A 26,087-nucleotide genomic window follows, 5' to 3' on the forward strand; every position below is an offset into this window, starting at 1 on the left:
GGTCAATCGGGCAATCAATGGGATTTCTTGAGTGCTTACCGTGTGCAGAGCACTGGACTAAACGCTTGGGAAAGGGCAATACAATGAGGGTAGGTTGACACGGTCCCTGCCCACAAGGAGCTTTCGGACTAGAGGGGGAGACAGATGCTAAAATCCCAACTATTTTTTTCAAATGGCCTTTGTTAAGCGCTTCCTATACGCTGGGCGCTGGACTAAGTGCTGGGGTAGATACAAGCAAATCACGCTGGACGCAGTCCCCGTCCCACATGGGACTCACAGTCTGAATCGCCGTTTTAGAGATGAAGTAACTGAGGCACGGAGAAGTGAAGTGACGTGCCCATGGTCACAGAGCAGACAAGTGGCAGAGCCAGGGTCAGAACCCAGGTCCTTCTGATTCCCACGCCTGTGCTCTAGCCACCAGGCCACGCCGCTTCTCATTTTGTACCGAACTGCTGTGGGGCTGGGTGACAGATGCGTATCAAAGGACTTGAGGGGAACAGACCCAAGTGCCACAGACCCCAGGTCCTCATCCAAGGGCCCACCGCAACACCGTGCGATTGGCCAACCCAGCCCACCGGAGCCGGCCAGAGAGGGGCAAGGGGTACCTGGCAGGCGTAAGTGATGGCTTCCAGCTGGAGTGCTGACAGTGACCCGGTGTCGGCCGTGGCACTGGGGAGGGTGAGGCCGTAGGTGACGTCCGGAGGGGGGACGCTCGACAGGGTGCTGGTTTCCACCACGCGGTCGGGATGGTGCTTCCCAATTTTTGCTGGAAAGATGGGAACAGGTGCCACAGTCAGCCCCCTCCCCGGCTCTTGGAGGCTACGGGCCAGACCAGCTGCACAGAGTTCCCCGCCCCCAACCTTCCGCTTGGGAAACAAGGGAACAAAAGGGTGGTGTTTCCCAAGGGTGGGAAGGGGCCACTTGAGTCCATCAGAAACTCTCTAATTTTACCACCCATGGGGGGGCCCACCCAGCATTTGCCATTTCTGCCGGGGGACCTCACTCAAAGGCTCCCCAGCATTAAACCCTGGGCCCAGCACCACGGCCAGCAAAGCTGCCTGGGCCCAGCTGCTCTCATCACTCATCCATGTCACCAGTCAGTCGATCGCATTTACTGAACGCTTACTGTGTTCACAGCGCTGTACTGAGCTCTTGGGAGAGTACAATATAAGGTTGTACTGGGTGCAGGGCACCGTCCCGGATGCCTGCTGGGTGCCTTCTTTGTGTAGGGCCACTGCGCTACGCACGTGGGGACATACCACACAGGTCCAAGAAATGGCCTCTGCCCTGGAGAGCAGGCTACAATCCAACAGGGGAGAGACAGCTGGTTCAAAATTGCCCAATAAGACTCCAGGCAAGAGTCAGAGCATTGATACAAACGATAAGATTCAAAACAATGCACTTCTTCAACAGAGAGCCACAGGCGTGTTGATGAAGCAGCGGAGAGAGAATCACCAGGAAGGGGCCGGTGGTGGGGGCGGGTGGAGGGGGAATCAGGGGATGCCCCCTGGACGAGGTGGCCTTGTGGACCTGAGTTCCCCACAGGGCAAATGGCGTGAACAACAGGTTTAGGGGGTGGTCCACTTGGGAGGCACCAAGAGCGTGGGCTGGGAGAAGAGACGGGGTCGGGCGGCACAAAGGAGAGGGAACCAGCGGCAGAGGCGGCCAAGGGGCGAGCTGGCTACCGTGACTCACATTTGGAAGGGATGTAATCTGCATAGGTCTCAGCGTGGCCCAGCTCCTCTGCCTCCTCTTCATCACCTTCGTCGTCATCCTCTGGCTGAGTCTGCGACTGCAGCTGGAAAGGAAGGACTGGATGAGTCTAGCCAGAGCCCCTCCTGCCCCATCCTCTGTCGGCATGTGCCTCCTCTCCGAGGTGGAGGGGAGAGGGAGAGCCACGCAGAGGGGGTGAACGAGTGAATGAGAAGGAAGGGGAGGGCAAAGGGACAAGCAGAGAAGGGAAGGAGAGAGGAAGAGGAAAGGGAAAGGAGAACAGCAAGCAAGATGGGAGGGGGGAAAAGGAGAGGAGGAGGAAGGGAGGGAAGGAGAGAGGCTCTCCATCCATCAATCTACTGAGCGCTTACTATATGCCGAGGACTGTACTAAGTGCTTGGGAGAGGCCGATATGACAGAATCGGTAGGCACGTTCCCTGCCCACAGGGAGCTTCCAGCCTAGAGGTGGGGCAGAAAAGGGCTGGCGGGAGTAGGGGGAGAGGAAGAGGCTCATTTTGCTCCTTGATGGCAGCTCTGGGTCAGCATTTGGTAGAGATGGGGATGGGAAACACCGGTGGGTCCGCTGCTCTCTGGCACCCCATCGCTGCCTGATGTTCTCCAGAGAGGCAGGAGCTCTCAGGACCTGGACTCCCCAAATGGGGATATAGGGATGCCCTACAAGGGGACGAGGGAGGAACGATAAGGGTGTTTTCCAGACATAGCTCACACACCCACAATCTGGGCCCTATTCTCGGTGGGTGAGTGAGGAGGGGGGTGTTTCCGTGTGGTGGGGGGTGGGGGAGGGAAAGGGGATGGGGCCTGGGGCCAGGATCAAATCCCTCTTCCTCACCTGGAAGCTTCCCAACAGTGGGGTGTTGGGGACAGCAGCAACTGAGTTGTCCAAATGGCCTGGAAATGGCCTGCTGGGAGGGAAGAGCTGCAGAACAAGGAAACAAAACAATCCTGTGAAAACAGCAGGGCCAAACCAACACCCCCTCTGCCAGCCCTCCCTCAATCACTGAAATTGACACAGGAGGAGGCTGCCAGAGTCCAGGAATGCCCTCGGGGGAAGAGTGAAGGTGAGGCGAGGGGGGACGGGGGATCTAGGGCCGGGCCCTGAGTCTACCCTATCTATAGCTTCGGCTAAATCGCTTAATCTCTCTGAACCTCCATTTCTTCCTCTGGGAAATGGAGATAATAATCCCTGCCTCGACCTACCTCTCAGGGAAGTGGCAAGAAATAAAAGCACCCTCTCTACATTACTACCAAAATGCAGATATGAGCTTTAGTATCACTCATATAGAGAAGCAGCGTGGCTCAGTGGAAAAAGCACGGGCTTGGGAGTCAGAGGCCACGGGTTCATATCCCGGCTCCGCCACTTGTCAGCTGGGTGACTGTGGGCAAGTCACTTCACTTCTCTGGGCCTCAGTTACCTCATCTGTAAAATGGGGATGAAGACTGTGAGCCCCATGGGGGACAACCTGATCGCCTTGTAACCTCCCCAGCGTTTAGAACAGTGCTTTGCACATAGCAAGCGCTTAATAAATGCCATCATCATTAGTATTATTATCATTATTCCCCCAGGCGCTCTGGTGCTGCTCTCCAGAAGGCAGATTCCTCGGCTGAAAGGCCCAGGGGTCCGACCCAGGAAGGGTCATCCATGTGGTCTATCATTCTTACATCTCATTCACCGACATTTTTTGAGCACTGTGTGCAGAGCACTGAACTCAGAGCTTGGGCAAGTCCAATAGGGTGGAGTTGGTCAACAAGATCGCTGCCCACAAGGAGTTTCCAGTCTCAAAGGTTTTTAACCTCAAATAAGACTTGAAAACTGGGGCCTGAGTGACCAGTAGGGTCATCCGGGGTGTGGTCAGACTCCACACGAAAACCTCTCGGTCCCCGGTGCTGTGGTGGGTACAGTCGTGTCAGTAGCGGAGTCAGAAGGACCTGGGTTCTAATCCCGGTTCTGCCACTCGCCTGCTGTGGGACCTTGGGCAAGTCGCTTCTCTGTGCCCCAGTTACCTCATTTGTAAAATGGGGATTAAGACTGAGCCCCAAGTGGGACAGGGACCGTGTCCAACCTGATTGGCTTTTATCTCCTCTCCTCCTCCCCAACCCCCCCAGCCCTACCTCTTTCCCCTCCCCACCGCACCTGTATATATGTTTGTACGGATCTATTACTCTATTTCTTTTACTTGTACATATTTATTGTTCTATTTATTTTGTTAATGATGTGCATTTGGCTTTAATTCTATATGTTCTGACGTCTTGACACCTGTCCACATGTTTTGTTTTGTTGTCTGTCTCCCCTTTCTAGACTGTGGGCCCCTTGTTGGGTAGGGACCGTCTCTATATGTTGCCAACTTGTACTTCCCAAGCGCTTAGTACAGTGCTCTGCACACAGTAAGCGCTCAGTAAATACAACTGAATGAATGAACCTACCCCAGCGCTTAGAACAGTGCTTGACACAGAGTAAGTGCTTAACAAGTCCCACTATTACTACTATGAGCCCAGCCTCCCAACACCCCCGTTCCTTCCTGTAGCCGGGTGACCACCTCTGTGTGTCCCCGCCACATCCGGGCCGTCCCACTGCTTCGGTGGCACCCTGCTCGGGACCTGCCGCAAGAAGGTACCAGAGCGCCCAAACTGGGTCAGGGGACAAAAACCACCTGCAGTTTGTCTTCTCTTTTAGACTGTGAGCCCACTGTTGGGTAGGGACTGTCTCTATATGTTGCCAACTTGTACTTCCGAAGCGCTTACTACAGTGCTCTGCACACAGTAAGCGCTCAATAAATACGATTGATTGATTGATTGATTCTGGGAAGTCTCACCCCGTGATATTGGTCCCCTCTTCAATGGGCCCCACCAATGCCTCCAGTCCCCAAGACAAGTGGCGGGGCCAGAGGGAGTGATGGAAATCGTGCTGCCCACTAAAAACGTGCCCGGGGTAAGCTGTCCGACAAGGAGCAGACCTGTCCCCCGCCCCGCCCCAGGTGGCCAATGGCTTGCCCCAAATCAGGATTTGGGATCTGGCGCCAGAAAAAAAGTGGCGGATCAACCCACCCTCTCAAACTGTTTCGAGTCAAAACGATAAAAGGGGGTGCTGACTGGGACAAAAAGAAATGAGAAGAATAAAAATGTGATCAGCAAGTAGGCCTAAGCCCCTTAGTGTTGGCTGGTGAGGTTAAATTGCTGCCAGATGCTCTTCAGGTTATCCAGGATGGGAGAATTAATAATAAATTACGGCATTTGTTAAGTGCTATGTGCCGAACACTGTACTAAGCGCTGGGGTAGATACAAGATTATCATGTTGGACACAGTCTCTTCTCCGACAAACAACTGGTCCCCCCTGCCCCTGCAAAACCTTAATGAAGGCATATCTCCTCCAAGAGGCTTTCCTTGACTAGGCCCTCCTTTCCTCTTCTCCCACTCCCTTCTGCATCACCCTGACTTGCTCTCTTTATTCATCCCTCCTCCCAGCCCCACAGCACTCATGTACACACCTGTCATTTATTTATTTATATTACGGTCCATCTCTCCCTCTAGACTATAAGCTCGTTGTGGGCAGGGAATGTGTCTGTTTATTGGTATATTGTACCCTCCCCAGCACTTAGTACAGTACTCTGCACACAGTAAGTGTTCAAGGAATACGACTGACTGTCCGACTGACTCCAAATGGGGCTGGCAGTCTAAGAGGGAGGGAGTTGGATCCAGACGGGCAAAGACTGGGCGGCGGGGTGGTGGTGGTGTGTACTCTCCCCAAATAAGCCTTCCTGGTTTTTGCACCAGCTGGTGGGGAGGGCAAAGCGTCAAGCCCCCAAAGAGAAGAAGTCTTTTATTGTCATTCCAGCCCTCTTGAGGGCTCCAGATTCCTCTGCAGAAAAAGCACCGGTTTGGGATTCATTCATTCATTCATTCAATCGTATTTATTGAGTGCTTACTGTGTGCAGAGCACTGTACTAAGCGCTTGGAAGTACAAGTTGGGAAGACCCGAGCTTGTCCCCAGCCCATGTTGCTGTGTGGCTTTGGACAAGTCACTGAACCTCTGTGGGCCTCAGCCTCTCCTGCGGTAAAATGGGAGCAGATGCCACCACTGGCTTTCCCTGGCGCACCCAGGCTTGCACCTCACAGGTCCAGGAAGGTCATTGGGAGAAAAGTGCTGGGAGCTTCAGGGGCGATTTCTAGTTCTCATGTCTAACTGACTATGTAATCGCACTCCCAAGCGCTAAGCTCCAGGAAAATTGCTCCCGGGAGCTGGGGGCCCCGGGGGGCTACAAGCCCCGCGATGCCCGACGAAACTGGGCCATGGCCAGGATAGTCAGGCCAAGCTGAGCTCAGCCAGCAGGTTCCCAGCCCATGCTAGGCTCTAACACGCACCATGTCTGATCTGATTATCTTGCATGTAAATACAGGCACTTAGCACAGCTTAGTTTAGCACTTAGTAAGTACTCGGTAGATAACAGCAGTAGTAATATTTACTGGATGCCCACTTGGTGCATCGCACTGAACTAGGCACGCAGGACGTTCACAATTAAGACGCAACATATCCCCTGCCCAACAACAGCTGATACTTTACCACCACAACTACTCGCTCAACAAATACCATCCTTATTACTCCTCACTGACAGCAACAAGCCCCGCCTTGTTGTTGTTGTTTCAAACTCCGCCAAAAGGGACTGGATCTTGGGGGTTGGGTGCTGCCCCTCAAGAGAAAGGCCAATTTTTCTGCCACTTTTCCGTCGACGCTGCCCAGCTCGCAGATGCCACAGAACCGAGAGGATGTGAAGTAATCCCCCTTGCTTCTTTTGGTTTATTTACTTTCGCAGGGGGAGGAGGGGAGGGAAGGGCTACTTTTCACGCGTGGCCTAAGGGGTAGGGACCGAGACAAGTCTAACTAAGGCTTTGCCTGGCTTCATCAGGAATTCCAGAAGCATGGGGTCAGAAGCTGCTGCTTCCTCAGGACTTTTCGGTCCATTTAATAATCTCCGATTTTGTAGAACCCGTCCGTCCTTCCAAAGCACTTTCCCATCACTGATCTCACCTGGGAAGTAGGAAGTGGCTGTTTTGCAAGATGAGGGACCCAAGGCCCAGAGAGGTTCAGTGACTTGGCGGATGCAACCCAACGGCTAGAAGCAGAGCTGGGGTTAAAACTTGGATCTCCTCGCCTCCCGTTTCTATTTCCTATTTGGCCAAGGGAACGGAGACCAGGACCCTGCCGGGACGGTGGCACAGGGCTGGCAGGTGGCAGGTAATAATAATAAGAATAATGATGGTATTTGTTAAGCACTTACTATGTGCAAAGCACTGTTCTAAGTGCTGGGGAGATTACAAGGTGATCAGGTTGTCCCACAGTGGGCTCACAGTTTTAATCCCCATTTTCCAGATGAGGTCACTGAGGCACAGAGAAGTGAAGTGACTTGCCCAAAGTCACACAGCTGACAGTTGGCGGAGCCGGGATTTGAACCCATGACCTCTGACTCTTTCCACTGAGCCACGCTGCTTCTCATGGGCTTCTCATGGTAGGTCGGACTTGAGCTGACCAGGGTCTACCCCAGCACAGAGACCCTACCCCGCAGTCCAGAGTGGCTCTCCCGGCCCCTGCCCCACTACGGCTTGGCCGGGGGCCCCCGAAGCCGAAGGCTACCGGGAGGACCGTGGCTTTGAGGTCCACAGAGGTGGGATCAGCAAGTCCGGACTGCGAGGGTCGGAAGGTGGCACAGCAGGCCATTCCTTCGGGCCAGCCTGGTCCAGCTACCCTGGGGACTAGCGCTTTTCCCGGAGATCCAGGGACCACATGCCGCTTCTGGAGGCTGTTGCCCCCCCGTCCCTCCTGCCCTGCCTGGGGTCCGGCCTGAGCGCACCGCCCCGCCAACCAATTTCCAGCCCTGCCCGTGCCAATCCTCTGGCAGAAACAGGTCAACACTGGAGTGCAAAAGCAGGTGTCTCTGAGGACTGTGGGACAGAGTCCTTCCGAGCCCAGTTCATCTTTTAAAACCTGCCCGGGGCCGGGGGAGGGAGTACCCGGCCGTCACTGACCTCTACTTGGTTTTGCTGTGATGTGCTCACGTCCCAGATGGTGGGCACGTGGTTGAGGCTGTCGGCGGGCAGGAAATCAGGAGCGTCGGCAATATCTGAGAGGGAGTCGGCGGGCGATGAGAAGAGGGAGGTGTTCGAAAGTTCATCAAGGTAAGAGGGTTCCTAAAAATGAAGGGAGGCCCATCAGAGAACTGAAGCAGGAGGGGCGCGGAAGCCGGCAGAGAGATCGGGGGGCAGGCCGACGCCACGGAGGGAGGGAGAGGTCCGGGTCATCCTTCATCTGGTCCCACCCACCCACGGTCGCCACCAGAGCCTCAAACGACCGCATGGAGGGGGAAGGGAAATGTCGAACATGGGAAGACGTGGTGCCCACGACCGACGGGATTACAGGTGCCGGGCGGCCCCGGCCCGGGCCCAGAGAGGAGAGGGCCCACCCGCAGCTCGGCTAGGTTGAACGGTTGGTTGCCATCCCGGAGAAAGGCCCACCCCCTTCTCCATCACCCACATAGAACCAGTTGGGCCGCTGGCGGTTGCCGCAACCGACTGGAAGCCACAGGGTGAAGCCGAACCCACGCTCCTCCCTTCTTGGGGGAGAGAGGGGGCCTGCCGATGAACAGTTCCATATCCACTTCCAACTAAGGGCCATCTGGTCTCTCGCCATCCCGGCATTTCCAGAGCTTCTGGCCCGGCCCCAAAGTCACAAAGAGGGGGTGTTGGGAATGCGCGTGCTAGAGCCCGGGAAGAAGGCAATGAGTGGGCTGCTCTCCTGAGACCCCCCCACCCGCCTCCCCCTCCAGGGGATCGCAGCCACCAGAGGCACCTGGGCACTGCTGACGGCAGCAACTTCCCCGGCTGCCATTCCCGTGCACTTTGGAGGCCATCGGCTCTCTGGGAGTGGCCAACTCTTAGGTCAGCCATTTGATGAGACCTAATTGCATTTGGCTTCTTGATTCTGAAGTAGTAAATCCTGACCCCACCCTCTGAGAGATGGGGGCGGGGGAGGGGGGAATTTCCGCTCCCTGGATGGCACCGAGGTGGGGGGGGGGATTTGGCAGAGTGGAGAGCAAGAGGCGGACTCGCCCCTCCCAAACAATTCTCCTCCTTCGCCTCCAGGCTTCCCACCAGCTCCTCAAAGTTGGGGTATGCCCCGAGCAACTGGACAGATGCCAGCAGGGTAGTCCCCGTTCCGGGTAGGGTGCCCCAAATTCCTGGTCCTACACACTCTGCGGACCAGGGCTGTCAGCCTATCATTGCTCCAGAGGCCGCGGGGATTTAGCGGAAGGGCTGCAGAGGGGTGGGCAGGCTGGGGGGAGTGAACAGGGCTCAGGGAGCCCCGATGTGGGGTCTCTTCAGGCCCCGCCGGGAGGGAGTCCGGACCAGACGGCCACAGGGGTGGGCACGACCATGCTAGCCAACTGCGCTCCTGGTGGGGTGCATCACTGACCCCCATTTCAGACCCTCTGGCGCTCGGCCGCCATCCTTCTGGCTAGGCACAGTGGCTGTGGTCTTGCTTGGGGGTTGGGAGTGGGGGGCTCGGAGGGAGGACTAACTGGCCCCTGTGAGGCTCCTTCCAGCCTAGGAGACTTGGTGCTCTCTCTCTCTCTCTCTCTGAGGCCTCTCACCTTGTGCTTTCACATGCAGCCCAAATCCTCCTGCCCCCTCTTCCATGCCCCAAGGGTGACTTGCTTCTCACATTCTACATCAGGACTGAATGCCCTCCCTGCCCTCCGGCTCCCAAATGGCCAAACCCAACCCAGCCCCCAATCCCTGGGACTTGGCGGTTGGTCGGTTATCTTTACTGATTAGCGGGGGCCCGCCCCCCCATGCTTGGGCTTTTCCGGAGCCAGATGAGGCTCTCTGGGCCATCCCAAAGCACCAGCCCCTCAGCCCGGGCTGTTGGGGAGGACGGAGGAAGGGAAAGTCGGACAGGGGCCCGAGGGCGAAAAATGACCCCAGCCCTCTCCCGCCCCAGCCCTCTCCCCGCAACGCTGGGGCTGGATTTATAAGGCAAAGTCCGAGAATCCCACTCGCCATCAGCCTTGTTCCTCCCCAAGGGTCTCGAGAGGCCGCTAACCCTAGTCAGCAGCCAACTCATCTTCTGTCACTCGGCTGGGGGGTAGCCCCCTTAATGGGAACACAGCGTCGCTCTGACAGCCCTGGTGGCCCCCAGGCAACTCGGGGACGATTCAGCCCTGCACGGAGGCAGACCACAGAGGCGGCGGAGCTGGACTTGAGCTAGGCTCAGGCGGGCCCGAGGCCCACCTGGCCGGCAGGGGCCGGAGGGGCCATCTCACCCGCGCAGGAGGCCCTGGACAACTGCTGGGACGGCAAGGGTCGGCCACCCACAAGGAGACCCGCAGCGGGGTTTGGGTCCACGGAGACTTTTAAATCCGACGGGCCACGGTTTGGGTTTTGGAAAGGCCACGGCTCCGAGAGAGTCAGGAGATCCAGCTTCTAGTTCCAGCTCCGCCGCTGACCTGCCGTGTGATGTGACCTCGGGCAAGTCATTTAACCTCTCTGGGCCTCTGTGTCCTCATCTGGAAATCGGGGAGAAAACACCCACTCTCCCTTCCTTTGAGACTGAGAGCTCCATGTGGGTCAGGGACCGTGGGTCTGGTCTGCTTATCTGGTACCTTTCCCAGCACTCAGCGCAGAGTTGGTACGCTCAGATACAGAGTGCGTAATAACTACTAGTATTATTACTATTACTGTTATTATCATTGTATCTTCCAGGTTGCCACTTCTCTTTTGATGCTTACTGGTCCAGTGGTCTTTTCTCCCTGGAGGCCGGGGCGGGAGAGGTGCTCTGTCTTGCTGGGCCATGGCTCACCCCGGACCCTCGGTGGCAACTGCTGACTGACGGACAGAGAAGGCTGGTTTTCCCTTCGGGATTCCTCGGGTTCCCGGTGGAGTGGGGGCTGGGGGAGGGGAGGGGGGGAGCAATCTGCATCCTTTCCACAAACGGAGCACTTCCCGGAAGTCGGGCGGCCAGTACGGTCCTCCGCTGACCCTGGGGAAAACGGGAAGTCCAGCTGCGAGCCCACCGCCACTCACCACTGCGTGGACTGCACACTGTTTCCACGGAGAATCCCCTCCTTGGTGGGCGCGACAAGTGTGATTCGGGTGTGACTTCTGGCCGACGGCCATCCCTAGCGTGTCATCGACAGTGGCGTTTCAGGCCAGCTCGGGGTCATCGGGTTAGGAGAACAGTCATCCCAGGACTTTGCCGTGCCTCGTCAGGGATCTCATTTGAGCCTCCCAGCCCGGTGAGGAGGTAGGGAGGGGCGAGGATAGGCATTTCCGTTTTCCAGGTGAGGACACTGAGGCCCAGAGAAGTTCAGTGATTTGCTTGAGGCCACGTGGCGGATCGGTGGCGGAGCCGGGCCCAGGAGCTTGGTCTCCCGGGCGCTCTTTCCGCGAGCCGGCTTCTGGTTCCCGTCTGTCAGGGCTGGCCTGCTTTCTTTATTCGTGCCATACTCACGACGCCCACCCCTTCCTCCCTTCCCCGCCTCCTCCCTCCCTTCCCCAAATCCCCCGTGGGCCCACCGAGCTGGTCCGCGCCAGTGAACAAAGGGGAAGACGAAGGTGAGGGAGACTTACCTAGAGGCCGGCCCCTGCCGAACCATAACACCTGGCCCTGCCACTTGGCCGCCGAGACCTGTGGGCTCGGGCCGGGGCCGGGGGTCCTACATGCAGTCCCCAGGCAGGTCTCTAGTTTCTACTGCAGGGCGGCCATCCTCGTCCTGCAGAAGGACACACAGGTGGCAGGCAGGTGGCCGCCCTCCCCTCAGGTCAGAGTAGCGCTGACCGGGGCCAGGGCAGGCGGGGCTGGGATGGGGGCCGGGGGGCAAGAGGGGAGAGGGGAGGGGCGGCCTCGGGGCGGGCCGGGGCCAGGCCCTGGCTGATACTTACCCTAGGTATCCCAATGGCGGTATCTCTCTCGTTTCCTCCCTCGTTCATTCATCCATTCACTCAACGCAGCGCCAGCCAGCCCACCTTTCCTGTACCTGACTAGTCCCCACATATCCTGACGCTAACTGGCCAACCTAACCTGTAACGTTTACTGGGGGCACCCAGGGGTGGGGGGCGGGGGTGGGGAGAAATCGGAGGGTGGAGGATGAGGTACGGGTCTCTAGACTTACCCTCGGGGGCGAGCGGGGACCACGTGTAGGAGGGTCCGCTTGCCATGCCCCGCCTCTGCTAGCTGATATCCTGAGGCTGCGGCCTTAAACCGGCCAACCTCGAGGCTGCCCACTCCTGGAAGACGGAGAGTCCAGTCTTGCCCCTGCATGTACTAGGCCAGCTGAGACGACCGCTGCTGTACAGAATATGGGGGAGTTGATCTCAACTCAAAAGCAAAGCACAATATGCTCCCCCAAATCAAGCCCGGGTGACCAAGCCAACACTGGAGCCCCCACTTTCCCAGGTGCAGCCAGGAAGTGACAGCTTTCCTCCCTGGGCGTGAGGCGGTTTGGGGACACGTCCTTGTTTCTGGAGGGAGGGGAGCCCAGCGCTCCCATCTCTGCCCCCAGCAGCCATCCTCTGGGGCACGGATGGGGACCCCCCCGACAGGGATCGAGAGCTTCAGCTGAACTCTCGGTCCACACACCTCCCAGGGTCGTGTCCTGCCCTGGCGGAGGGCTCAAGAGCAAGCGAATCCCGTCATCTCTAAAGGAGACCCTACCCCTTCCTCCCTCCCCTCTCCTTGCCACGTCCCACCAGGCAGGCTGCCTCATTCACCCCGTCGCTCACCAGGAGCCTCTGGGGGGTCTGGGAGAAAAGGGACGGAGATCAGGGTGGGACCGCAAAGCTGCCTCCTTCGGAACAGGAGGCTTCTTTCCGTAAACCGTGACCTGACGAGGGCTGGGCGAGGGAAGGGAATCGATCGGTCCGTCGATCGGTCGAGCGACCGGTCGATCGAAGCTGGGACCCGACAGAGGCTGGGCGGGGATAACGGAATCGAACGATCGACTGACCGATCGATCGAAATCGTGACCTGGTAGAGGTTGGGTGGGGGAGGGAGGGCCAGGGAGGGCTCAAGGGACAAAAGGGGGTTAGCCAGTCTGGCTGCAAGGGGCTGAAGTGACGGCTCTGATCCCATTTGTTCTCGGGGCTCCCCTCAAGAAACTGTTGGAAACCGGGCGAGCGTAAGTTATCAGGCAAGAGTGAGTCCTCTGGGGCGGCCTTTTAATGAATAACCAGCTCGAAAGCCTGTTCCTGCTCCATCCCGTTCGCTTATTAACTGGGCTCCCCCCCACCCCTCCCATTCCAAGCAGAAGCACAGCTGGAAAGTCACATGAGGCACTGGTGGGAAGCAGGAGGATGGGGGGGACGGGGAGGACAGAGAGGCGGGCGGCCAACATGGATGACACATGGCGATCCCAGTGGCAAGAGCCAACAGGAGTTGGGAGGGCATTTGCCTGTGAGAGTGCGAGTGGGGTGGCCCGGGCGTGCCCCCGCATGTGTGCACGCGTGTGCAGGCGGGCCCACGTGTGGCCGTGTGCATGCGCGCCCAGCTGCAGCTTGTTTTTCTCTAAAATCCCAATGGGCCCAGAACCAAGTCAGGGCCCAGCTCGCAGTGAATCAGTCCGGGCGGCAAAGACGTGGGGGGAGAGGGCGAACCAAGACGTGTCGCCAACGGGGCGGCCGGGGGCCGAAGCCGGTCCCAGGAGGCTCTCCGGGTGACTCTATTAAGGGAGCGGTGCGGGAGAGGAACACGCCGAGGGACAGGTATCCGGCCCGGCCCGCCGGGTCCCAAAGCTCCGCTCTCCCTCGGTTCCTGGCCTAGCCGTCTGGACCCATCGGGGACCTGACCCTCCGACGGACGGATCCAGGGGATTTGGCGTTTTCCACGCTTTTCCCACGTTTTCCCTTGGCTCGGCTGCGTTCCGCAGAGCTCTCAACCGAGAGGATATCCCTGGATTCCCACAGCTGCTGTTTTTCTTTTCCCCGACTCTGGACTCCCACTTTTCCCCTCCCCCTTGCTCAAAATAACAGCTAGCCCTCCCCTCCTTCCTGGAAGTCCCTGCCCCTCTAGTCGGCTCCACGGCTTTAAGAGGCACACGCGAGGATGGTGATAATGACGATGTGAAAAAGGACAGTGGGGTGTCTTCCTCCTCCTTCTCCCCCCACCGAGATTCAACTAGAAGAGGCTGAAGATGGCCCAAGACCACCTGGAGAGCCCTGGGGAACTCCTGGCCCTCAGAAGGGTGGCGCAGAGTGTTGCTCGTAATCTCCCCGCCCATGGCATGTTTCAGCTTTCCGCCCCTCTCCGCCTTTTCGGATCCCAGACCACGGGTCCAACCCCAGGCCGGGACAGCCAGGTCCGGGTCAGCCACGTCGGAGCCCCACGGTGGAATTTGGGGGAGGCCTTTAAAGCTGGCTTTCCCAAGAATCAATCAATCAATCAATCGTATTTATTGAGCGCTTACTATGTGCAGAGCACTGAATGCCCTTTCCAAGCTCTAAAACGAAGCCCCTCTCCACCCCACCTGGAAAGAAGGTCCCCGTCTGACCTAACGAGACACCCCACTGCCTTCTAAAGGACGGTGGGTGGGGAAGCGAACGGGTGGAAGGGAGATCAGGACCCCAACGGCACTGACCGCACACACTCAGCACAGTCAGAGCACAGTCCTGGGTGCTTTCGTCAGTTGGAGGACAAAACAAGTCACGGTCCTGGCTTCTGGGGAATTCTTGGGCAAACCGAGAAGACAGGGTGGACCCAAATTCAGAAGCAGCAGATTAAAGGTAGAGCGTGGGGGCGGGGAGGGCGGAGAAAGAGAACAGAAAACGGAGGAGATGAGGGCAAGTAACAGAAAAAGATGCAGAATTTATGGAGGAATGCATAAAGCGGGGAAGCAGTTTGGGGCCATCCGGGAAGGCTTCCTGGAGGAGGAGAGTGCTGTAGTTTCTGTCCCTGCTCAGAAACATGGAAAGGGGACCTAGCAGTGGCTCTGACAGCTGGAGCTGGGGAAAGGGGCAGAGCCTGCTGAGGAATCCCCTTGGGGAAAGAATGGGGGGGGGGGGGGGGGGGGGGGCGGTCCTGAAGGACAGACCCGCTTTCCACCCACCGTCCATTGCAGATCCCACATGGTGCCTTGCTTTCTCTTTCCCAAATGGTGATGTGGGGGTGGAGGTGGGCCCACACCTACGCATTCTGCTCTTAGGAGCACCTTGGGACCAGGAAAGCGGAGAGGGTGGCTGGGAGGGAAAGGGAACAGAGGGGAGGAGCCGGGGCTTCCGGAGGTTACGGGACCAAGCTGACCCCGCTGCGGATCTTGGTGAAAATGGAGGAAAGCAACCCCCAAATCAAACTCGGCTCCTTTCTTACGGGACTCCCCGGTTTACCGCCTTTGGGCAGAAGACGGAAAAGGAAACAGAGAAGTTAGGTTCGGGCTCGGGGATCCTTCCCCCACAAGGTTTGGGTTCAGGAGCAGCATGGCCCAGTGGAAAGAGCGCGGACTTGGGCGTCAGAGGACCTGGGCTCTCATCCTGGCTCCACCGCTCGCCTGCTGAGTGACCTTGGGCAAGTCACTTCGCTTCTCTGTGCCTCAGTCTCCTAATCTGTACAAAGGGGATTCAGTAACTGTTCTCCCTTCTATTTGGATTGTGAGCCCCATGTGGGGCAAGGCTGTGTCCCACCTGATTAACTTGTATCTACTCCAGCGCTTAGAACAGTGCAGGACACATAGTAAGCGCTTAGCCAATGAGACTGTGAGCCCACTGTTGGGTAGGGACCGTCTCTATATGTTGCCAACTTGTACTTCCCAAGCGCTTAGTACAGTGCTCTGCACACAGTAAGCGCTCAATAAATCCGATTGAATGAATGAATGAATGAATGAATAGAGCATGAGCCTGGGAGTCAGAAGGCTATGGGTTCTAATCCCAGCTCCGCCACTTGCCTGCTGTGTGACCTTGGGCAAGTCACTTCACTTCTCTGTGCTTCAGTGACCTCATCCGTAAAATGAGGATTAAGACTGTGAGCCCCACGTGGGACAACCTGATTATCTTGTATCTACCCCAGCGCTTAGAACAGTGCTTGGCACATAGTAAGCGCCCAACAAATACCATCATCATCATCATCATCATAACAATAATAACAAAAAAATGATAATTCTGAATGCCCAACGCCTGGCACAAACAAATAGGGTCAATCCACTCGGCTTCCCGGGATAAATGGAGGCTGAGATGGGACAGAGAAGGGCAACCGTGAGACTTAAGGGGGTGGGGGGAGCTGCTTCCTTAGAAAAAGAGCCCGGAAAGGCTAAGCCTTCTCTCTCCGAGAGACACAGGGCGAGAGGGGACCTGACTGAGGCTCGCAAAACCACGAACGGGATGGAAAAGGTGGACTCGGGATGAGGACCCCCCCGCCCCCCCGGCTCTGTGGGCGCTACCGGTCAGAAGAGGAAAGGAAACCCTTTTCCACCCAATGGGAGGTTTTAGGTTAGGGGAGTTGCACGCCCCAAAACATCTGCGGGAACCGGAGGACTTCAGCGAGCTCTGCGGGTCCGAGGCCCTCGCCGGGAAAGTCAGGCCCGTTGAGGGGAAGTGTCTATCCGAGCCGCGAGGATGGGCGTCCGGCCGGGCAACCGACACACGATTCTGGAGCCACCGGAGAGCCGTGGGCTGGATGGCCCCACTGACGGCCTACGGCTCCTGGTTCTTGGCTACTCTAGTCCCCGGGATTCGTTGGCGACAGGGAGAGCAGCCGGAGAAGCAGAGAGAGACCAAGAAAAGAGCCCGTGGAGAAGTCCCAAGCAGGGTGGGGAGGGGGAGGCCAGGCTTGGCATTTATGTGCCCGGTGGACGTTTCTCAATACGCTTGGGAGTCCGCGGGGAAGGGAGAGGTCCACCGGAAGGAGGGCCCGACGGGCCGTCGCCCAAAGTGCCTTTCCCCCGCTCCTATGGGAAAGGTAACTGGCTAACAGCTGGCTTTACTGGAAGTCCACGCTTCCTCTAACGGGCTGGCGGATGTGCTGTCCGGCCACTACCTCCACGTTCTTCTTGTACATCGCACTCACGTCGGGGCTCTAAAGCAAAGGCCGACCAGACGGCATCAGCCACGGCAGACCAAGCTGTCATTCTCGATTACGGCTGACCCGACCCATAAAATCCTGCTAATTGATCGTTTCCCAGCTCAGGATGGCTGAGCCTGGAGGGCCCCTTCCCCGGCCCTCCCCTTCCCCTCCCCCCTAGCCCCCTCCAGCCCTCACTTCGGAGCGGAAGGGCTTTCAGCATGACGGATGTAAAACGTGCAGCGGGTCGGCACCCAAAGGCAGAAGGCCCGCGGGGCTGCCACCCAGCTCCTTCCCCTAAACTCTGGCTGCTGAACCGATTCCGGGTCTCTCCCGAAGCAGCAAACTGTTGCTCGCAAAGAGCCTGAGGGAAATAAATCCCCTGCACTCGCACCCAGAAACATTCCCCAGAGCAGAAACCACGACCGAGCAAACCGAGCAGAGTGAGCGTGACCCCGGGAGAGGCAGCGCAGCTTTAGCTCGGAACGAGATCCCGGCTGACTTGACCGTCCCGGGGGGCCGTGTCACTTTCGGGGGCCCCAGACGGCTGTCTGTCTTCCGGGCCCAGGGGCACCTCCAGCCGCCGCTCTCTCCTCCCGTCCCCACCTCGGCCACCCGGGACAAACGGACCCCCTTAGCCCAGAGGCCCAGAGGAAGGGGCTGGTGGGGAAAAGGAGGGGAGGGTTTCGACCGACTCTCTTCCTTCCCCAAAGCTCCTGACTGACAGGCGAGCTCCAGGCTGGGTTGCCGGGTCCCCTGGGCTAGCGGGAATCCCCACGTTCGGCCGAGAAAATCTCCACAACCGGTCCTTTCTGGATACAGGCACTGGCTGACGGTCCCACCCCCTAAGAGACACCGTCTATCTACCTGGCTCCGGCTGGCTCCGGCTGGCTTCCCCTGGCTGCCCCTAGCTCTCTAAGGAAAGAAGAAGAGAGGCAGGGTTACCTTGTTGAGCGCCGAGAACTGTAACCAGAACTGCATCTGGGACATTTTTAAATGGCATGCGACCCAATGCAACAGCAGCCACGGGACTCGCAGCGCAGCGGAGAAAGATCCTCATTTAGGACAGCAGCCGCCGGGGACAGAGGCAGGGAGGGAGGGACGGGGGGAGGGGGCGAGGGTGAGCGTGCACGAGCATTTAGGTATAATTGGCCCTCAAAAGGAAGAGGAGAGGAAAAGTGAAATGAGTGGGGAGCCAGAAAAAAAACTGAAGAGATCTGTCTCGGGCAACAGGGAGGGCTGCTTCCAGGGAGGAGATTTGCATACGCTCGCTGTTCAGTCATTTAGCTGCTGTGCTTACTTCCTCTAAGTCCCGAGGCTGACTTTCAGGAAATGATGCCGGCTTGGTAAGTCAGTGAAATTACTGGCAGTATGATGAGAATTACTGTATGTGGTGTAATTTAGCCACAGATACACTGTAAACAAAGCTGAACTCCTCGATGGGCTTTGATTTCGCACAGGGCGGAAATTCAGCCTCTCTGGTTACCTGGACACTGTTCAATCAGCCCGACCCCCACCCCTCTCCGATCCGGGCACAGCACACCAGCTGCTTTCCTGTTATTCGTTTTCCCTTTTCTTGGTGGTTTGGGGGTTCGGGAAAATGAGGCCTGCCCTGAGTGAGCTGAGGGTGCTACCCCCGGGGCGGGGGGGTGTGTGTGTCCCACGACACAGGCTGAGCCTTGGCCTCCCCCGCCGGCGGTTGCCGCCTTGTCCGTGACTCGAACCGAACTGGCGCAGGGCTCGAGGGGGCAAAGGGCAAGGCCTAAGGGGAGCCGGCCAGGACACCGGCCTCTGTAAAGTCACCCCCTTAAAGGAGCGTGGCCACGAAGCTACTACGAGTCCTCTGTTTGTCTTGCCCCTGCCCCCCACCCGGCTACTGGCCCCGGCCTCTGCGGGGGGCGGGCATCCGGCATCCCTTCGAGTGGGGGACTCGGATTCCCCCCGCCGCCCCCCACCCCCGCCAAATCCAGGCCTCTCCCCACCCCGAACAGGTTAACAGAGATTCCCGGCCCAGATCCTGTTCTGAAGCTAGCCGTTTCCCTAGCTCCCAGGCTGAAGTGAGTCACAGAGATTCCCGCCTGGCGGTCCCCGGCCGGGGCCGCGCCTCTGCTGCCTTCCACTTTCTGCCCCCACTTTGCCCTCTTAGAGCGGATCGGCTCCTCATCGGGCTGCTGGCGAGGGCCCCTCTGAGTGGGAAATTTAAGAAAGAGGGAAGGGGGAGAGAAAAGAAACAAAAAACACTTCTGCCCAACACCCGAAGCCAAAACTACCTGGCCAGGCCGGGCTGGGCCGGGCCAGCTTTTGTCCGAGGCAAGTCGCCAGGGCCGAGTGGCAGAAACGATGACAGATGGAAATCCCCTCCACCTGGCTGTCCCGGTCTGCCCCTTGAACCCAGATAGGTTAGAGGCTTTTGGGGATATCTCTCCGCCTGCGGCACTGGGGTGGATTCGGGGCAGGAAAAAACTCCTGCCCAATGGAAGTCCATGGCATCTGAGAAATGCCACCCAATTTCCCTCGCCTAGCCCAGCTGCAGCTGGGCGGGAGGCAGGTGGAGGCACCAGCCGTCTGGGGGCAGAGGATGGAGGGCACATCCCCAGCCTCCCTAACCTCCACCTACCATCTTTTCTTTTCCTTTCTTCTCACGGTATTTCTTTAGTGCTTACCACGGACCAGGCACTGAACTAAACGCTGGGGCGGATACAAGCAGATCGGGTTAGGCACAGTCCGTGTCCCACGTGGGGCTCAAAGTCTTAATCCCCATTTTCCAGATGAGGGACCTGAGGCACAGAGAAGCAAAGTGACCTGCCCAAGTTCACCCAGCAGACAAGTGGCAGGGGCAGGATTAGAACCCGTGACCTTCTGACTCCCAAGCTCTTTCCACTAGACCGCGCTGCTTCTCACCTTTCAACTACTATTTCATTCAAGACTACTCTTTCCCTCACTAAATCTCAGAGACACTAGCTCTGAGGGAGGTGGATGGGGGCTCCTGCCTCTCCTCCTATAGGGATTCCAACTTGTGGGGAGAGGAGCGCACGTTCATTCAGTTCATTCAGTCGTATTTACTGAGCGCTTACTGTGTGCAGAGCACTGTACTAAGCGCTTGGGAAGTACAAGTTGGCAACATATAGAGACGGCCCCTACCCAACAGTCACAGTCTAGAAGACTGTGCGTGCGTGTGAGGGGGTGTGACTCTTCCGTTCCACCCCCTCGGCCTTCCCACTTTCAGCCACGCTCCTCCCCGGGGCTTCCAGTACAGTGCTTTGCACACAGTAAGCGCTTAAATACTAGTACTGGAGCGGGAGGAGAGCTGTCTCGCAGGGTGGAAAAGGTGACCGATTGGGTCTTTCTGACCCGTTCTTCCAAGGCTGCCTGCTGCTCCCCGCGACCCCGTCCGGCTCCTTCTCCCCACCGCTTCTCCCCCACTGCGGCCAACGGGAACTGTGGCCACCAGGGATAGAGGCGAATGCTTCAATCCTCGGGAGGCCGGGGGGCCGAGGAGCCAACTCTATCCCCTCGAGGGAGGGCTGCCCTATTAGTCGAGCCCACCAGCCCCTCCGGCTCTACCTCCCCGCACCCCTCCTTCCAGCAAGATTCCAGGCAGATGCGGATCCCAAGCTGCTCCGCCTCGCTCCGGATTAGCAGCCTGACTTGGGACATTACTTCTGACTTGGGGAGGGGCAGAGGAGGAGGAGATGGTGGAGGAGGAGGAGGAGGAGGAGGAGGAGGAAAATAACCAACCACTTTCATTGCTGGCAGGCTGCCACCTGAGAAATCTGTCTTCCCGTCAGGGGGTTTGGCCGTCCGAGAACTGGAAGAGGACGGCTGTTGCAGTGGCATCTGCCTGGTGGGGAAGAAGCAGGGTGGGGAGAGGGAGTCCAACTAATCATCCCTCTGCCTCCAAGCCCTGTACTCTCCCAGAGCTTAGCAAGAATAATAATGGCATTTATTAAGCGCTTACTAGGCGCAAAGCACAGTCTAAGCGCTGCTCTGCACCTAGTATGGCGCTAAATACCATCGATTGATATTAACTCCAGGGAGAGAGAGCCCCATCCCTGTGTTCAGCCCCCTGGAGCCAGGGTGGGCCCAACGCTCTCCTTTACGGCTTGGAGACCACCTGCTGCAGCTGAAGTCTTTCTGTCGGATCTTCCTGCTGAGGAAGCAAGGCTGGCTGGGTGGTGGGGTGGGAAGGGAGAGTCCTGGAGTCGGAGGAATGCGCTGACCACTGGACATTTCCCCCAGCTGCTCCTCGCACTCCCGTCGGAGCCGTGCATCAGCAGATAACCAGACTGCTTCGAAAGAGGACTTGGCTGGGGGGACCGTGCGGCCCGGCAACAAAATAAGGACCTTTTACCTAATTGCAAAATGTGCTGCTGGCAGCCACCCTGTCTCCGGCCTTCCAGGAACCTCTCGATTTAGGGGGGGCGGGGAGGGGGGAGAGGGTATCAACCCCGAGGGTCTCGCTCCCATGGCGGCTACTTTCAAAGTAGGCAGTCTAATTGCCGCTCCCTTTGGGCACCGGCTGTAAAGCTAAAACCAAAGGAAAGCTACAAAGCGAAGTGAGACTTTGCGGGTGGGGAGGAGGAGGAGGAAGTAGAGAGAACATGGGGGTGGGGGGTGGGGGGAGACCGACCCGCCCATCGACACCAATATAGGTACTGGGGAAGAGCCAACCAGATTGTAATGATGAACGATTTCAGAACCAGAAGGTAGAAAAACTGTGTTAGGGGCAGAGACGGGCCACGGGTGGGTGGAGGGAGAGCCCTCTGTCTCTGGAAGAGCAGCAGAACGGAACAGGGGAGAAAGGAGGGAGGAAGGTGTGGGAGAAGAGCAGTTTGGCCCGATGGGGTGTGCCAGGGCAAAAAGAGGACTCAACAAAAACCCCTTTGCGGTGACAGCTTTGCATTTCGAGCACAGGGGTGGACCTGGGAGAGACAGAGGAGCACGGACGCAGTTGTGAGGTGGACTCCCACATGCACACACGCCCGGTTTGGAGGTGGACTCGGAGACACACATGGAAGCGATCAGGGGTTCGGCGGGGAGGCCAGGGAGGGGCAGGCAGCCCCAAAAGCCGTGGGGCCCCGGAGGCTGTGGAGATCCGGGCCGGAGCCATTTATCTGAGGAAACGCCTACGGTCCGATGCGTTTTTTCTTTAGGTTTTCAGTATCCCATCGCATTGAGATCATCGCACCAACCAGCAGAGCCCCAGGTTTACAGCTTTTCTTTTCTCTCCCACTCTCGGTCGGCCTCTCCGCGTCAGCTGTCCCTCTCTGACCTAGAAAGCGGCGCTTGGCTTCCGACTCTGTTCCTCAAGCGAAGGCTTAATTCGACGGTGGCCCACCAACCTCCGGCTAACGCTAGATGACTCCGGCCGTCCCCCAAGGCCAAAAGAAAAAAAGGGCCGCCTGACGTTTCGTGACCCGCCCGTTTCCCAAAGACTGTTTTTCAAACCGAACACAGACTACAACTATATTTACATTCCGCCTCCAGCGGCCTCATCATTCTTTCCGTAAGATCATGCGCCTCAAGTCTCTTCTCCCAATCAAAAAGCCAACAGGCCGGGATCCGGGGGCTCCCCAAACACGGGCCGACTGAGAAGAGGCCTGTCCTGATTCTTTTGTCCTTTGGGCCGGGGGGTGGCCTGGCTTCAGGCTAAGTGGCCCCACGACCTCGGCAGTCTCGACTGGGCACCTACGGGGTGCAGAGCACACTCTGCGGTACACTGGAGGGATGATAAACCTCATTGCGTTTACCCACTACTGGACGGGCCCTCCTGTTAGGCCTTGTTCATCTGGAGAGATGCAGGCTGAGGAGGGGCAGGGCTGAAGTCTAAAAATCCCAAAGGACGTGGGACAGGGCAAACCCGGATTTATCTCCCCACCTCCGTAGTGCCATTTCCACTCTCTGTCATTTATTTCAACGTCTGTCTCCCACTACCAGCTCTATTGCGTCGTCCTCTCCCAAGCGCTTAGTTGACAAAGGCAGCGCTCAAGTCAATATCACGACTGATAAACCGGTTTTCTTCAGACTCCCCAGGGGCTAAATGTAATTGGGCACCAGTATATGATAATCCACTGGGAGATGGGCTTGGGGTGGGCCCGACAGGGTTTCGATCAAGACCGAACAACCCAAACGGACAACAGCTTAACCACCATCTGATCCCCCTTCCCAGCATCCTAAAATGGTGAGGGGGGGGACCTCACCTTGAGAGAGGAAGATACAAACAGGGGAACCAGCAACCCTGCAAGCACCAAGTAATTTTCCTCCAGCACCTCTGCCAAACCTGGTACCTCTCCCCAACTCAAAGCCCTCCAAGAGAGTCACCTCTTCCGAGAAGCCGTCCCCAACCAGCACCCCCCACCATCCACCTGAGTCAGGTCGCGCCTATCGGCCACCTTAGCGCGTGTGTTTATGTGTTGCTTGTTTCTCACTCAGGCACACGGGTTTTTATCGCTCGTGGTGGAAATACTCTTCCGCCTTTTGTGTATTTGACCATCTGAGTCCGCTCATCGCCCCCATTGGACTGCACGCCCCTTGAGGGCCGAGACCAAGTCTCCGTCCGCTAAGTGGCTATCCCAGTTGTCGCTCAAGACAACGCTCTGCCCACTGTAGACCACGAAAGTAGGTGTTGTGGCGGCCCCCGAGCACCCTCGCACCTCATCAGAGAAAAGATGCTCCTCAACAACGGCGTTATGTTTGGCCATCTCCGCAGACGCAAGTTACATCCTTTTGAGACCGGCAATATTCTGGGAATCACCCAGAGGACAGTGCTCGACCTCCATTTAAAGGTACAGTGCTCTGCACACAGCGCTCAATAAATATGACTGAATGAATAGTAATAATAATGACGGCATTTATTAAGCGCTTACTATGTGCAAAGCACTGTTCTAAGTGCTGGGGAGGTTACAATGTAATCAGGTTGTCCCACGGGGGGCTCACAGTCTTAATCCCCATTTTACAGCTGAGGTAACTGAGGCTCAGAAAAGTTTAGAACAGTGCTTTGCACATAGTAAGCGCTTAATAAATGCCATTATTATTATTATTAAGTGACTTGCCCAAAGTCACACAGCTGACAATTGGCGGAGCCAGGATTTGAACCCATGCCCTCTGACTCCAAAGCCCGGGCTCTTTCCACTGAGCCACGAATGGTATGAGGAGGAAATGACCAAAAAAACCCTCTTCCCCCTGGCACCTCGACGGCCAAACATCCACAGCTACGGCTCCTACGGCTGATATTTTAAGACTCCTCTTACCTCATGACAGCCCACTGACCGTCAAGCAGAGGCCCCAGCTCCGAGAGGTCCACGGGGGCCGGTGCCCCTTGGTTACCACCTGTGGGCAAGGCAGCTGTTCCCGTCCCAGCCATCCTGCTTCGCATCAAACTACAACTCCTTTCCGTTGGCTTCAAGGCACTGAATTGGCTCTTCCCCTCCTACCTCACCTCCCCAATCTCCTGTTACAACCCAGCCCGCATACATCGCTCCTCTAACACCAACCTATCTCAATCTTGTCTGTCTCATTGCCCACGCCCTGTCTCGGGCCTGGAACTCCCTCTCCCTTCGTACCCGGCAGACCAGCCCTCTCCCCGTCTTCAGAGCCTTATTAAAGTCACATTTCTGCCGGGAGGCCTTCGCCAACTGAGCCCCCACTTCCCTGTCTAAGTCCTCATTCATTCATTCCCCCTCTCCCCCTTCTAGACTGTGAGCCCGTTGTTGGGTAGGGACCGTCTCTATATGTTGCCGATAATAAATACAACTGCATGAATGAATTCATTTTCATTCATTCAGTCGTATTTATTGAGCGCTTACTGTGTGCAGAGCACTGTACTGAGCACATATGGAGATGGTCCCTGCCCAACAGCGGGCTCACAGTCCTTCCCTCTGGTCCTCCATTTCTCCGTCTGTTCCTCTGTCCCTCCATTTCTCCGTCTGTTCCTCTATCCCTCCATTTCTCCGTCTGTTCCTCTGTCCCTCCATTTCTCCGTCTGTTCCTCTGTCCCCCCATTTCTCCGTCTGTTCCTCTGTCCCCCCATTTCTCCATCTGTTCCTCTGTCCCTCCATTTCTCCGTCTGTTCCTCTGTCCCTCCATTTCTCCGTCCTATCCTCTGTCCCTCCACTCCTCCATCGTCTGAGGCCCCTACTTCCTCTTCCCCTCTACCCCCTGCCTTACCTCCTTCTCCTCCCCACAGCACCTGTATATATGTATATATGTTTGTACGGGTTTACTACTCTATTTATTTTACTTGTACGTATTTATTCTATTTATTTTACTTTGTTAATATGTTTTGTTTTGTTGTCTGTCTCCCCCTCCTAGACTGTGAGCCCGCTGTTGGGGAGGGACCGTCTCTATATGTTGCCACCTTGTACTTCCCAAGCGCTTAGTACAGTGCTCTGCACACAGTAAGCGCTCAATAAATACGATTGAATGAATGAACATGGGAAGTACAAATCACATTCAGTCATATTTATTGAGCGCTTACTGTGTGCAGAGCACTGTACTAAGTGCTTGGGGAGTACAAATCTGCACCATATAGAGATTGTCCCTACCCAACAACGGGCTCACAGTCTAGAAGTCTAGACAGACAACAAAACAAGTAGACGGGTGTCAATACCGTCAGAATAAACAGAATTATAGCTATATACACATCATTAATAAAACAGAGTAATAAATATGTACAAATAAAATAAATAGAGTAATAGATATGTACAAATATATACAAGTGCTGTGGGGAGGGGAAGGGGGTACGGCAGAGGTGGGGGGCAATGGGGAGGAGAGGAGGAGGAGGAGAGGAAAAAGGGGGGGGGCTCAGTCTGGAAAGGCCTCCTGGAGGAGGTGGGCTCTCAGTAGGGCTTTGAAGGGAGGAAGAGAGCTAGCTTGGCGGATGTGTGGAGGGAGGGCGTTCCAGGCCAGAGGTAGGATGTGGGTCAGGGGTTGACGGCGGGACAGGCGAGAACGAGGCCCAGTGAGGAGGTTAGTGGCAGAGGAGCGGAGGGTGCGGGCTGGGCCGTAGAAGGAGAGAAGGGGGGTGAGGTAGGAGGGGGCGAGGTGATGGACAGCCTGGAAGCCGAGAGTGAGGAGTTTTTGCTTGATTCGAAGGTTGACGGGCAACCACTGGAGATTTTTGAGGAGGGGAGTGACATGCCCAGAGCGTTTCTGTACAAAGATAATCCCTCCCTTCTGCATCACCTAGGCATTTGGATCTGTACCCATTAAGCACTTGATATTCACCCCACCCTAAGCCATACCTCATTTACGTACAAACCCATCTGTAATTTATTTTAATGTCTGTCTCCCCCCTAGTCTGCAAACTCCATGTGGGCCGGGATTG

At 57.0% G+C, this 26,087-nt stretch overlaps 1 protein-coding gene across 2 annotated transcripts in view; it reads right to left on the reverse strand.

Moving 5' to 3' along the window:
- The window catches only part of SBNO2 (strawberry notch homolog 2), a 141,543-nt gene that overhangs the window by 30,990 nt on the left and 84,466 nt on the right, over positions 1-26,087 (reverse strand). The window contains exons 1-5 of one of the 2 annotated variants that reach the window (XM_038772443.1): positions 10,804-11,182; positions 7,750-7,911; positions 2,564-2,650; positions 1,696-1,798; positions 606-766 (exon numbers count right to left, since the gene is read on the reverse strand). In XM_038772443.1, coding sequence (XP_038628371.1) covers positions 606-766; positions 1,696-1,798; positions 2,564-2,650; positions 7,750-7,911; positions 10,804-10,896 — 606 coding nt within the window. In that variant the 5' untranslated portion in view covers positions 10,897-11,182. Of the gene's footprint in view, positions 1-605; positions 767-1,695; positions 1,799-2,563; positions 2,651-7,749; positions 7,912-10,803; positions 11,183-26,087 lie in introns of those variants that run through there. The other variant, XM_038772442.1, reaches the window with a different exon arrangement.

The sequence above is a fragment of the Tachyglossus aculeatus genome, chromosome X1 (genome assembly GCF_015852505.1).
Source record: "Tachyglossus aculeatus isolate mTacAcu1 chromosome X1, mTacAcu1.pri, whole genome shotgun sequence".
In the NCBI taxonomy this organism is placed as follows: domain Eukaryota; kingdom Metazoa; phylum Chordata; class Mammalia; order Monotremata; family Tachyglossidae; genus Tachyglossus; species Tachyglossus aculeatus.